The sequence below is a fragment of the Nicotiana tabacum genome, chromosome 5, assembly GCF_000715075.1.
Source record: "Nicotiana tabacum cultivar K326 chromosome 5, ASM71507v2, whole genome shotgun sequence".
In the NCBI taxonomy this organism is placed as follows: domain Eukaryota; kingdom Viridiplantae; phylum Streptophyta; class Magnoliopsida; order Solanales; family Solanaceae; genus Nicotiana; species Nicotiana tabacum.
In genome coordinates, this window is record NC_134084.1 from 146,887,955 (window position 1) to 146,898,844 (window position 10,890).

Here is a 10,890-nt window from a genome sequence, read left to right on the forward strand (position 1 = left end):
TCGTCGGCTCTTACCTCGGCGCAGTAGGCATTATGGATTTCTTCCCAAATGGTTGGAGGGTATTTCATGAGCCTGCTTAGCAATTTTCTAGTCGCTCTCGATCCGTTCCTGTTTTGTCCATTCTAGAAGGCTGCTATTGCCATTTCCTCTAACACATTCGGCGAGCTCATTCTCACCCTGTTGAATCGAGCTAAGAAGTCCCTGAGTCCCTCACTATGCATCTGTCTTACGGCAAATATATCGTTTACCCTGGCTTCTGCCTTTTTGGCTCATGCATGGGCGGTGACGAATTTGTCTGCCATTTCCTCAAACGTTGCTATCGAATGTGCCGATAGTTGAGAGTACCATGTCAGGGCTCCCCCTGTTAGGGTTTTGCCAAACTTTTTCAATAGCACCGACGGTACTTGCTCTTTTGAAAGATCGTTACCTTTTACGGCTCTAACGTAGTGGATGATGTGATCCTCTGGATTGGTAGTACCATCATATATCTTTAGGTAGGGCAGCATTTTGAAGGTTTTTGGAATGGCACAGGGGGCCGCTTCTTCATTGTATAGCTACTCAATAAATCGACCAACGTCACGCTTTGGCAGCAATTTTAGGGCGCCTGGTATTTTATCAACTCTCTATTGGTGTTCCTTCATTTGGTCACGGAGTGCTTTATTCTCATTTTCCATATCCTCTATTTTCTTTAAAATGGCTGCAAGTGCATCATTACCTACGTCATTAACAACATGAGTGTTACCTATACGAGGGGCGTCTTGCTGCATGTGCAACGCTCCTGTTATCCCTTTGAGCGGGTTTATCGAGCATGTTGTTCAGAGTACTTGTCAGCCATTCTTCCAGCAGTTTTCTTACTGCCGGTGGTGCTTCTCCTATTGTAGATGTGGAGGCTTCCTTCTCGCGCGAAGCAGTTACGCTTTCATGCGGGGGAGGTGAAGCGTCTCCTCTGGGTGTGATGTTCGGTGTCTCGTTTTCGTTATCTTCCCTGCTGTCTTCGTTGATGGTGTTCAGGAGGTTGGTTGTGACGCCTACTATTGCCTTTTGCCTTGCATCTCCTTTTCCTGCCATTGTTAATTTGTGCAAAGCTAGGAAGAGGCGATTATCCTTTTTAAGGGTCGTGATGAGACTAAAAACTTAAAGAAATTCCCACAGACGGCGCCAAAAAGTTTTAACCGAAAGATATTGAAACCTTTTTTTATTAAACCAATCAATAAAGATGGAGAGGTAAATCTCAGCCAAGTATAATAAAATCTAGATGAAAAGATACAAGGGATGAACAAGGTGAATAATGCTTCTTAATATGTCGAAACAGAATGATTAAGCGTAAATATGATAACTTCGGTTGTAGAAAAAATACTGCAATTGATGCTCTTGGCCAAGATAAAAAATGAGGTATGGATCTCCAAACGGTAATAAACAAGAGTTGACTTTTTTTGTATTCACTTTTCGATACCCTCTACAAAAATGTTCTTCCTCTATTTATAAGAGACAACCCCTTTTTAAGCCCTAAAAAGGTACAACATAAGGAATATTCGAAAAGCACATTCCTATTGTCTCTTATTGCGCTGACATTGCTGCGGACGACGTACGCTCGCTAACCACTGTCGGTCGTCACCCTTTACAACAACCAAAGGATGCTATGCCATAAGGACCTCGTTCTTTGTCGTACTCAGTAGTGGTCGTGGTCGTCCAAATTTGGATCCATACAACACCTACCAAAGGATTTTTAAGCTACACTCCATTTTTCTTCCTACTCACTATTGATTTTCATCCATCTTCTTAATACGTTATAGGACTATCAGGTCACATAAATTCAAAATTATAAATAGTGTTTCAAAGTTACGGATAAAATTGTGGAGAGAACTTTTGAATAGATTTCGAAATATAGATTTAGGGTTGATTTAAGTCTTATTTGGCATATATTCGGGGGGTAAGAAAGGGGTGTGCCGTGCAGGCTAGGGCGACCGTACGGGCAAGTTGCCGAGCAGGAATTCTTCCAATGAAGAATCTTATCGTTATTCGTTAGTAAGTATTTTGTTGATTGCTTAGATTGTATTTGCTAAACTGCATTGGAGTGAGCTGTGAGAGCATGTGACACCCACATGGTTTCTGAGTATTCTAATCAACACAATACTCATATGATTCTGTTCTGTTCAGTTGCTTGTGAGTCGTGAGTTGTGAGCTTTTTGACCAGTCTTGTACCTTCAAAAAGAGTAATTTGATGTACAAAATATTTTGTGTTAAGAGTAGGGTCCGGAAAATAGTTGCAGGTCAAAGGGTGTGATCCCTATTTTAATTAAGGATTTATAATTGTATTGACAGCTTGAACTCATGACTTATAAAGTCACACATAAATAATTTTATCGTTATTCCGAGACTCCTTTCAACCGGTCTTGTACCTTCGTCAAGCCAAATGGAAAGTAGTAGATGATATATTGAAGGTTGGAGAAAGGAAAGACTTATTAAATACACTTTCCAGAAAGATTATTAAATGCACATCTAGGGACCGTTAAGATTAAAGAGAAACAAAAAAGGTTTTCTGATAACATATACCACAGCACGTAGTATTACTTAAAAACTAACTGAAAATAATTTTCTAATAGAGTTTTCCAAGACTAAAGCCAAATACAGATGCCACCTTAGTTTAGCAAGTCTATGTCAATTTTCAGAAAGTAAAACCGACCCCTGATATCAGTTGTCCTTATATCATTTATTTTTGTCTCTTCGAAAAACAAGACTCTACTTGCCTCTGGTTTTTCTAAAAAGAAAAAAAGAGGGAAAAAAAAAGAAACTATACCCGTCTCTTTCCTACTTAAATTATAAAGATTTCATTTTTTTTTTGGGTTAAATAAATCAATACGGAGAATTCCTGTTATCAATAGGGACAATGAAATCTTGTTAATTGGACAACTTACACTCAATGTCCTTTTTGTCTTATCTTTTCTTCTTTCACCCCATCTGTCGATTCATATGCTTCATTTTGATTATACAACGGCTCATTAAAACTCCATTAGTGGAGTCTAGAGGGTAGAGTGTACGCATACTTTACCCCTATCCCGAGAGAGAGTAAAGAGGTTACTTCCGAAAGACCCTCGACTCAAGAGGACGAAAATAGACAATATCAGTACCACCAACAGATACCACAGGAATAATAACAACATCTTAAAGACCAGTAAATAAATGAAAAGCAAAAGCGATAGCCAATAAATAGACCTGGCACTATGAAAAACGAAAGAGTAATAAGACACAACACTAATCACTAGTAGTCTAAGACAAAAATCCTATCACACTGGCCTCACAGAGGTGCGAACTAGGAAAAGACTCAAGTACCTCATAACCTACTACCCTAATACTCGACCTTCACAGCTTCCTATTAAGGGTCATTTCCTCGGAAATCTGAAGTCTCGACATTCCTACCTAATCACCTCTCCCCAATACTTCTTAGGCCGCCCTCTACCTCTTCTCGTGCCTTCTAAAGCCAGCCGCTCACACCTTCTTACCCGAACATTTAGGCTTCTCGTCTGTACCTGCCGAATCATTTGAGTCTCGCTTCCCACATCTTGTCATCAATGGGAGTCACGCCCACCTTTTCTCGAATATCACCATTCCAAATCTTATACATCCTAGTGAGCTCGCACATCCACCTCAACATCCTCATTTCTGCTACTTTCATCTTCTGGATATGTGAGTTCTTAACATGCCAACACTCAGTCCCATATATCATGGCTGGTCTAACTACCGGTCTATAAAATTTACCTTTGAGTATCGGTGGTACTCTTTTGTCACACATGACTCCAGATGCTAACCTCCGCTTCATTCACCCTACCCTAATACGGTGTTTGACATCCTCATCGATCTCTCCCCTGGATAACTTACCCAATATACTTGAAACTGCCTCTATTTGAAATGACCTGTGATTCAAGCCTCACATCCACGCTCGCGTCCCTTGGCTCATTGCTGAACTTCTACTCCAGGTATTCCGTCTTAGTCCTGCTCGGCTTGAAACCCTTAGACTCAAGAGTCTGTCTCCAAACCTCTAGTCTATCGTTAACACCGGCTCGCGTCTCGTCAATCAGAATTATATCGTCAGCGAATAACATACACCACAGCACCTCCCATTGAATATGGTATGTTAGTGCGTCCATGACCAGGGAAAATAAGAACGGGTTGAGCGCAGAACCTTGGTATTACCCCATAACAACCGGATAATGCTGTGAGTCGCCTCCTACTGACCTAACCCGAGTCTTAGCTCCATCATACATGTCCTTAATCACCCTAATGTAGGAAACTAACACACATTTTGCCTCCAAGCATCTCTAGAGAACCTCTCTAGGAACCTTGATATATGTTTTCTCCAGATTAATAAACACCATGTGCAGATCCTTCTTCCTCTCCCTATACTGTTCCACCAACCTCCTAATAAGGTGTATAGCTTTCGTAGTATAACGACATAGCATGAACCGAATTAATTGTCGAATATAAAAACCATCCTCTTCACCCTCACTTCAGCCACCCTCTCCCAAACTTTCATGGTATGACTCAGTAATTTGATTCATTTTGAAATGTTCAAAATAATGATATCATTCACCACTTACACTAGAATCCTTTGGCTCATAAACAATATATATAAATTAATTTTATATATTACAATTAGTATATAACGTATAATTTAAAATATTTGTCTATTTTTCCAATAAAAATAATTTTTTCCTTACTATTATGGGAATTACTTTTGTTATTTTGGTTATTAATTAATATATTATTAATAGTCAATTATTGTTTCCCATTTTATCTTGCGTAATTAAATACAAAGATTTCTACAAAACTTATGCTTATGTTATTTATGAGGAAAACAAAAATTGGAGTATCCCAACAGTGTGGAGTCTATGGTAGGTAATGTGTACAAAAATCTTATCCTTACCTTGTAGAGGTGTAGGAATATTTCTGGTAAACCTTCGACCCAAGAAAAGCATTTCTCAGCATGTTTGAACAAGAAAATAGTAATGAAGAAGTCATGTTGAAAATGTAGACAAGAACAGTAATAACAATAAAATAACAAAGAAGTAAGAAAATCGAAGGAAGGGAAACAACATATAGTAATAGAGATTGAAGAAGAAGAAAATACGAAAATGATAACAATAATATCATACGAAAAAGACGAAACATATACAATGTCCTAAACTCGACTACCCCTATCCTGCTATTTAGCGTCATGTCTTCAGTAAACTGAAGATGTGTCATGTCATGTCAAATTACTTCTCCTCGACACTTTTTCAACCTACCTCTACCTCTGCTTGGACCCACAATTGCCAACCTTTCACATCTTCTCATAGCATATGTGTAACTCCTTTTTACATGTCTGAACCATATTAGTCTTGCTTCCCTCATCTTGTCGACCACAAATGTCACTCTCACTTTGTGCTAAATATCTTCCTAATCATATTTCTTTGAGTAAAACTTCAAAATAGTGGGCGTTTGGACATAAGACTTGTAAAATTCTAAAAAAAAAAAAAATTATAGTGAAAATGTTATTTGAAAATTAGAGTTGTGTGTTGGACACGAATATAATTTTGGATTATTTTTAAAGTTTTGTGAGATATACAACAACAACGACTCAGTAAAATCTCACTAGCGGGGTCTGGGGAGGGTATTGTGTACGCAGACCTTACCCCTACCTCGAGGCAGTAGAGAGGTTGTTTCCTAAAGATCTTCGGCTCAAGAAGACAAAAGGAGACAATATCAGTACCACCAATAGAAATCATATGAAAAATAACATCATGAAAATGAGAAAGTAAATGCAAAGCAAAAGCAATAGATAATACAAAGACCCAACACTATGGAAAACGAAAGAGTAGTAAGACGCAACATTACCACTATCTGACTTCGACAAAAACCCTACCAGACTAGCCTCACAAAGGTGCGAAGTACGGAAATACTCAACTATCCTCTAACCTACAATCCTAATACTCGACCTTCACAGCTTCCTATCAAGGGCCATGTCCTCGGAAATCTGAAGCCTCAACATGTCTTATCTGATCACTTCTCCCCAATACTTCTTAGGTCGTCTTCTACCTCTTCTAATGCCCTCCAATGCCAGCCGCTTACACCTCCTTACCGGAGCATCTAGGCTTCTCCTTTGTACCTGTTCGAACCATTTGAGACTCGCTTTCCGTATTTTGTCATCAATGAGATCTAAGTGAAAATTTTGAAAAATGACATTTTGGAGTTTTTCAAATTTTCAATAAATTAAAAAATTTATCTTTAAGTGAAAATTAAAAATTTTATGATCAAACACTGATTTCGAAAAAAAATAATTTTTTTTTGAAAAAATGAAAAGAATTCTTATGTCCAAAACGGGCTCTTATTGTTTCCAAAACTCAAACAAAGGTCATCAAAATAGATTTCGTGAATATACAAATGACACCCATTGATAAAGTCGTGAATAAAAAATCAACGTCACACTTTAATTAATCTTGTCGTTTACTAAATTCCTGGTCCAGCTGTTCCCCACAAATTTTCAAATTTCAAATTCCTTCCTAAAAAATTGAATGTATAAAAAATAGATCTCCACCCTTCTTAAAAATAGAAAATACATCTGAACCGTAAATTCACTATCCGTTACAGCTCATCCCGTCCCTTTCTTTTCAAACCCTAAAAGCCTTTTAAAAAATCTATAACCTCACTATAAAAACAAACCCTTTCTCATGTCCCTACATTTATCTCTCTTTAATCTTTTACTCTTCTCTGCCGCCTCTCATTTCTGAGATCTACACATTTTTCTTCAAATTTCTGCATCTTTTTTCAGATCTCAGTTCCAAAAATGCGTGAAATCCTTCACATTCAAGGTGGACAATGCGGCAACCAAATCGGTGCCAAGTTCTGGGAAGTTGTTTGTGCCGAACACGGCATTGATTCCACCGGCCGTTACAACGGCGATTCAGATCTCCAGCTTGAGAGAATCAATGTCTATTACAATGAAGCAACCTGTGGAAGGTTTGTTCCTAGGGCTGTTCTTATGGATCTGGAACCTGGTACCATGGACAGTATCAGATCTGGTCCGTACGGTCAGATCTTTAGGCCTGATAACTTCGTTTTTGGTCAGTCTGGTGCTGGTAACAATTGGGCTAAAGGACATTACACTGAAGGCGCTGAATTGATTGATGCTGTCCTTGATGTTGTTCGTAAGGAAGCTGAAAACTGTGACTGCCTTCAAGGTTTGTGTTTCGACCATTCTCTTTGGCATTTTGTCAAACATTTATTTGCATGTGTTTTTTTGTTTGTTTGTTATAGATCCGTGCATTTCGAAGAATTTGTTGGTGTTTCCGCTGTTGATTTTCAGGATTTTCTCTTAGGCATTTTTCCAAACAAGTTGTTTGAATGTGTTTTTTGATATAGTTCCGTTAATTTTGAGGCATTTTGTTGATGTTTTTGGTGTTTTGATTCTAATAGGATTTCAAGTTTGCCATTCATTGGGTGGAGGAACGGGATCTGGAATGGGAACGCTTTTGATTTCAAAGATCAGAGAAGAATATCCCGACAGAATGATGCTTACGTTCTCTGTTTTCCCGTCTCCTAAGGTGTCTGACACTGTTGTTGAGCCTTATAATGCTACCCTGTCGGTGCATCAGTTGGTTGAAAATGCTGACGAATGTATGGTCCTTGATAATGAAGCTTTGTATGACATCTGCTTCAGAACCCTCAAGCTTACAACCCCCAGCTGTAAGTCATTTCACCATCTTCATTGCATTTCTCTCTACCCGATCACTATGATTTGATACCTGTTGTGACTTATTTGTCTAATTCTGTCTTATCTTTTTTGAATGGAACAGTTGGAGATTTGAATCATTTGATATCAGCTACAATGTCTGGTGTCACGTGTTGTTTGCGTTTCCCTGGGCAATTGAACTCTGATCTTAGAAAACTAGCTGTGAATCTGATCCCGTTCCCTAGGCTCCATTTCTTCATGGTTGGTTTCGCACCACTGACTTCACGTGGTTCTCAGCAATACAGGGCCTTGACGGTTCCTGAACTTACCCAGCAAATGTGGGATGCTAAGAACATGATGTGCGCAGCTGACCCGCGCCATGGAAGATACTTGACAGCCTCTGCTATGTTCAGGGGTAAAATGAGTACTAAAGAGGTGGATGAGCAAATGCTCAATGTGCAGAACAAGAACTCGTCCTACTTTGTCGAGTGGATTCCCAACAACGTAAAATCAACTGTTTGTGATATCCCACCGACGGGACTTAAGATGGCATCTACCTTCATTGGTAACTCGACTTCCATTCAGGAGATGTTTAGGCGTGTGAGTGAGCAGTTCACTGCTATGTTCAGGAGAAAGGCTTTCTTGCATTGGTACACTGGTGAAGGAATGGACGAGATGGAGTTCACTGAGGCGGAAAGTAACATGAATGATTTGGTTTCGGAGTATCAGCAGTACCAGGATGCTACTGCTGATGAGGAGGGAGATTACTATGAGGAAGATGAAGAGGATCTTAATGAAGCTTAATTTGAATGTATGATGCCAAGCACCACAATTTCCAGTTGATGGTCTTTTGGCATTGACAATGGCAATGGATAGTAGGTCTTTGATAGCTATAATATGCTTTCATGTAATTTTCCTCTTAGTTTCAAAGACAATCTGCAGTATTGTAATTGTACTTGTTTCTGTTGGTTGTGTTTAGTCGTACTTGTCTTGGTTTTATGATGATGAAGTTACTATTGCTCTAGTACATTGCTGGTTTTCTGCTGTCTTGTTCTGTTTCCCCTTTTATGTATATGTGCTTTTTGCTGGTCGAAGCAACAGCTTGTTCTCAATGCTTGATTTGCAGTTACAATAGGTATTTTCATAGTTCAATAATGCATCTTCATTTAAGCCACATTGGTAGTAGAAAATTCAGGTCTACATTGGTTGGGGCTCATTGGTTGAGTGAGCGAGGGCAAGATGTTGAATCAATTTAGTGAAAATGAGATTGTGCTGTCTCCAATGAAGCTGTCTCCATTGGTTGGGGCTCATTGGTTGAGTGAGCGAGGGCAAGATGTTGAATCAATTTAGTGAAAATGAGATTGTGCTGTCTCCAAAATGTAGCAGCAGATGTTTCTTCCCATAAATGGTTTATTTGCTTGTTCCTTATACTCAATCCATAGATGCTATAGAAATTTATGCAGCGGACGATGTTTCTTCCCATAGATGTGTTATTCGATGAAGATACAATTGTGGGCGTCTTAAACAATATCAGGTGAACCTAGTATAAAGAGGATCAACTATCGGGTGTTACAGCAATTAAGTTGTCAAATTAAGACTATCATAGTAATTCCTAAATTAAAATCTAGCAGTCCGATGTGATAGGAATGAACATATGCGGATCTCAGTCTATCACTACACATTTATTTTCATCTCCAGAGGGCAAACATAATTCGTACGACAAGTCACTGAATTTTCACCCTACTAATAGGAGAATTTTATTTGCTATTTTTATTGTTGAACTTATTCCCAAGATCCATATGATATCTTGTCTTAGATTTAGCTAGTGTTTAGTCATAGATTTTCAAATTTGTTTTGAAAATTTTTGATTTGGTTAAAATTTGGTTTGAAGATGAAAACATGTTTGGACATCAGTTATCAAAACATATTTACCAAATTTATTTTGGAAAAACATGAAACATGACTTATACCCACAAGTTCTTAAAAGGCGTAATGGTTTCTGGCCACTTAAAATTGTATGGCTTTTGAAAACCAATACACAAACTTTGGACTTTCCCATTTAAACACTCAAACTCGTGAAACCCATAACTAATAAACACATTTAACTGTTGACCCATCCCATGTAGCGTCAGTTGGTCCTAGTCAGCCTACTGCGTGAGTCTCACGATGTTTAGGAGCATGAGAGCCCCTTTCCCAATGCCCAATGGTAAAAAATGGGGCCTATTTAAGTGGGTTCTTATTTCTTCAATGTAAAACACATTATCCCTCTATTATATAGCATTTGAAGCTTCATTCCTTCATATTTCTTAAAATGTGAAGCTTTATTTAAATATTTTTTCTTTTTCCAGACTGTGAAAATGATTCAAAGTCCTGTATTTTGTCATTGTGGAGTTGAAGCTCATATTTGCATCACTTGGAAGCCAACAAATCCAGGAAGAAGGTTTTATAGTGCTCAAACTATGGTCGAGCCAATTCTTGTAATTTTTTAAGTGGTTTGACCCACCTCTTCCGGATCACTATAAACAAGCTAAGTGATTTCAGGATTGTTATCAAGAATTAGAGAGAGAGAGATCAACTACAACGTAGGAAGAGGGTGAAGATCATTGTAACTTTAGTTGTTGTATTAGCACTAATAATTGTAATTTTCTTCTTAGTCTAGTTAGTACTAATCAGTGTCTTCATAACTCTATGTAAAATGATAATGACAAAATGAATGATGTATGTTTTGTGAAATGAAAAGCAATTTTGACATAAACAAGCAGGCATATATAAACAACCAAGTTCGATCAGCCTTCTTGGTTGACAAAATTAGCACTGAAAGTTGTCTAGTAGCAGAAATAGTTTAAACATTGTTCCAAAAGAGAAGTCATAGTTAAACATACGTGAGTTAACCTACAAATTAAGTTCTGCAACTAACAGACTTAAGTTATCAGAAAAACAAACATTCAGTCATCTTTAAGGTTGATATTGGTTGATGTTTTTTTGAGATTGGCTCAAGTTTGGACATGGAGACTGGCTTGGCTGAGATGAAGAATGGACTTGAGGTTGGCTAAGGCTTGCTTGAGTTTGTCTTCTCCTCAACTATTGTTGAAGTTGCCTTTATGTTATAGCATTTCTTCCTTGCCACCTTAGTCCAGGTGTACTGTATCCAAGATCAATATTGGTTTGCCTAGCATCCACTACTT

General features: G+C 38.3%; 1 protein-coding gene across 1 annotated transcript; it reads left to right on the top strand.

Moving 5' to 3' along the window:
- The first annotated feature begins 6,686 nt into the window (after positions 1 to 6,686).
- Positions 6,687 to 8,732, top strand: LOC107818269 (tubulin beta-2 chain). Its single transcript, XM_016644254.2, has 3 exons — positions 6,687 to 7,214; positions 7,450 to 7,719; positions 7,830 to 8,732. The coding sequence occupies exons 1-3, from the start codon at positions 6,821 to 6,823 to the stop codon at positions 8,507 to 8,509; spliced, it is 1,344 nt and encodes a 447-aa protein (XP_016499740.1). The 5' UTR covers positions 6,687 to 6,820; the 3' UTR covers positions 8,510 to 8,732.
- Positions 8,733 to 10,890: the final 2,158 nt, after the last annotated feature.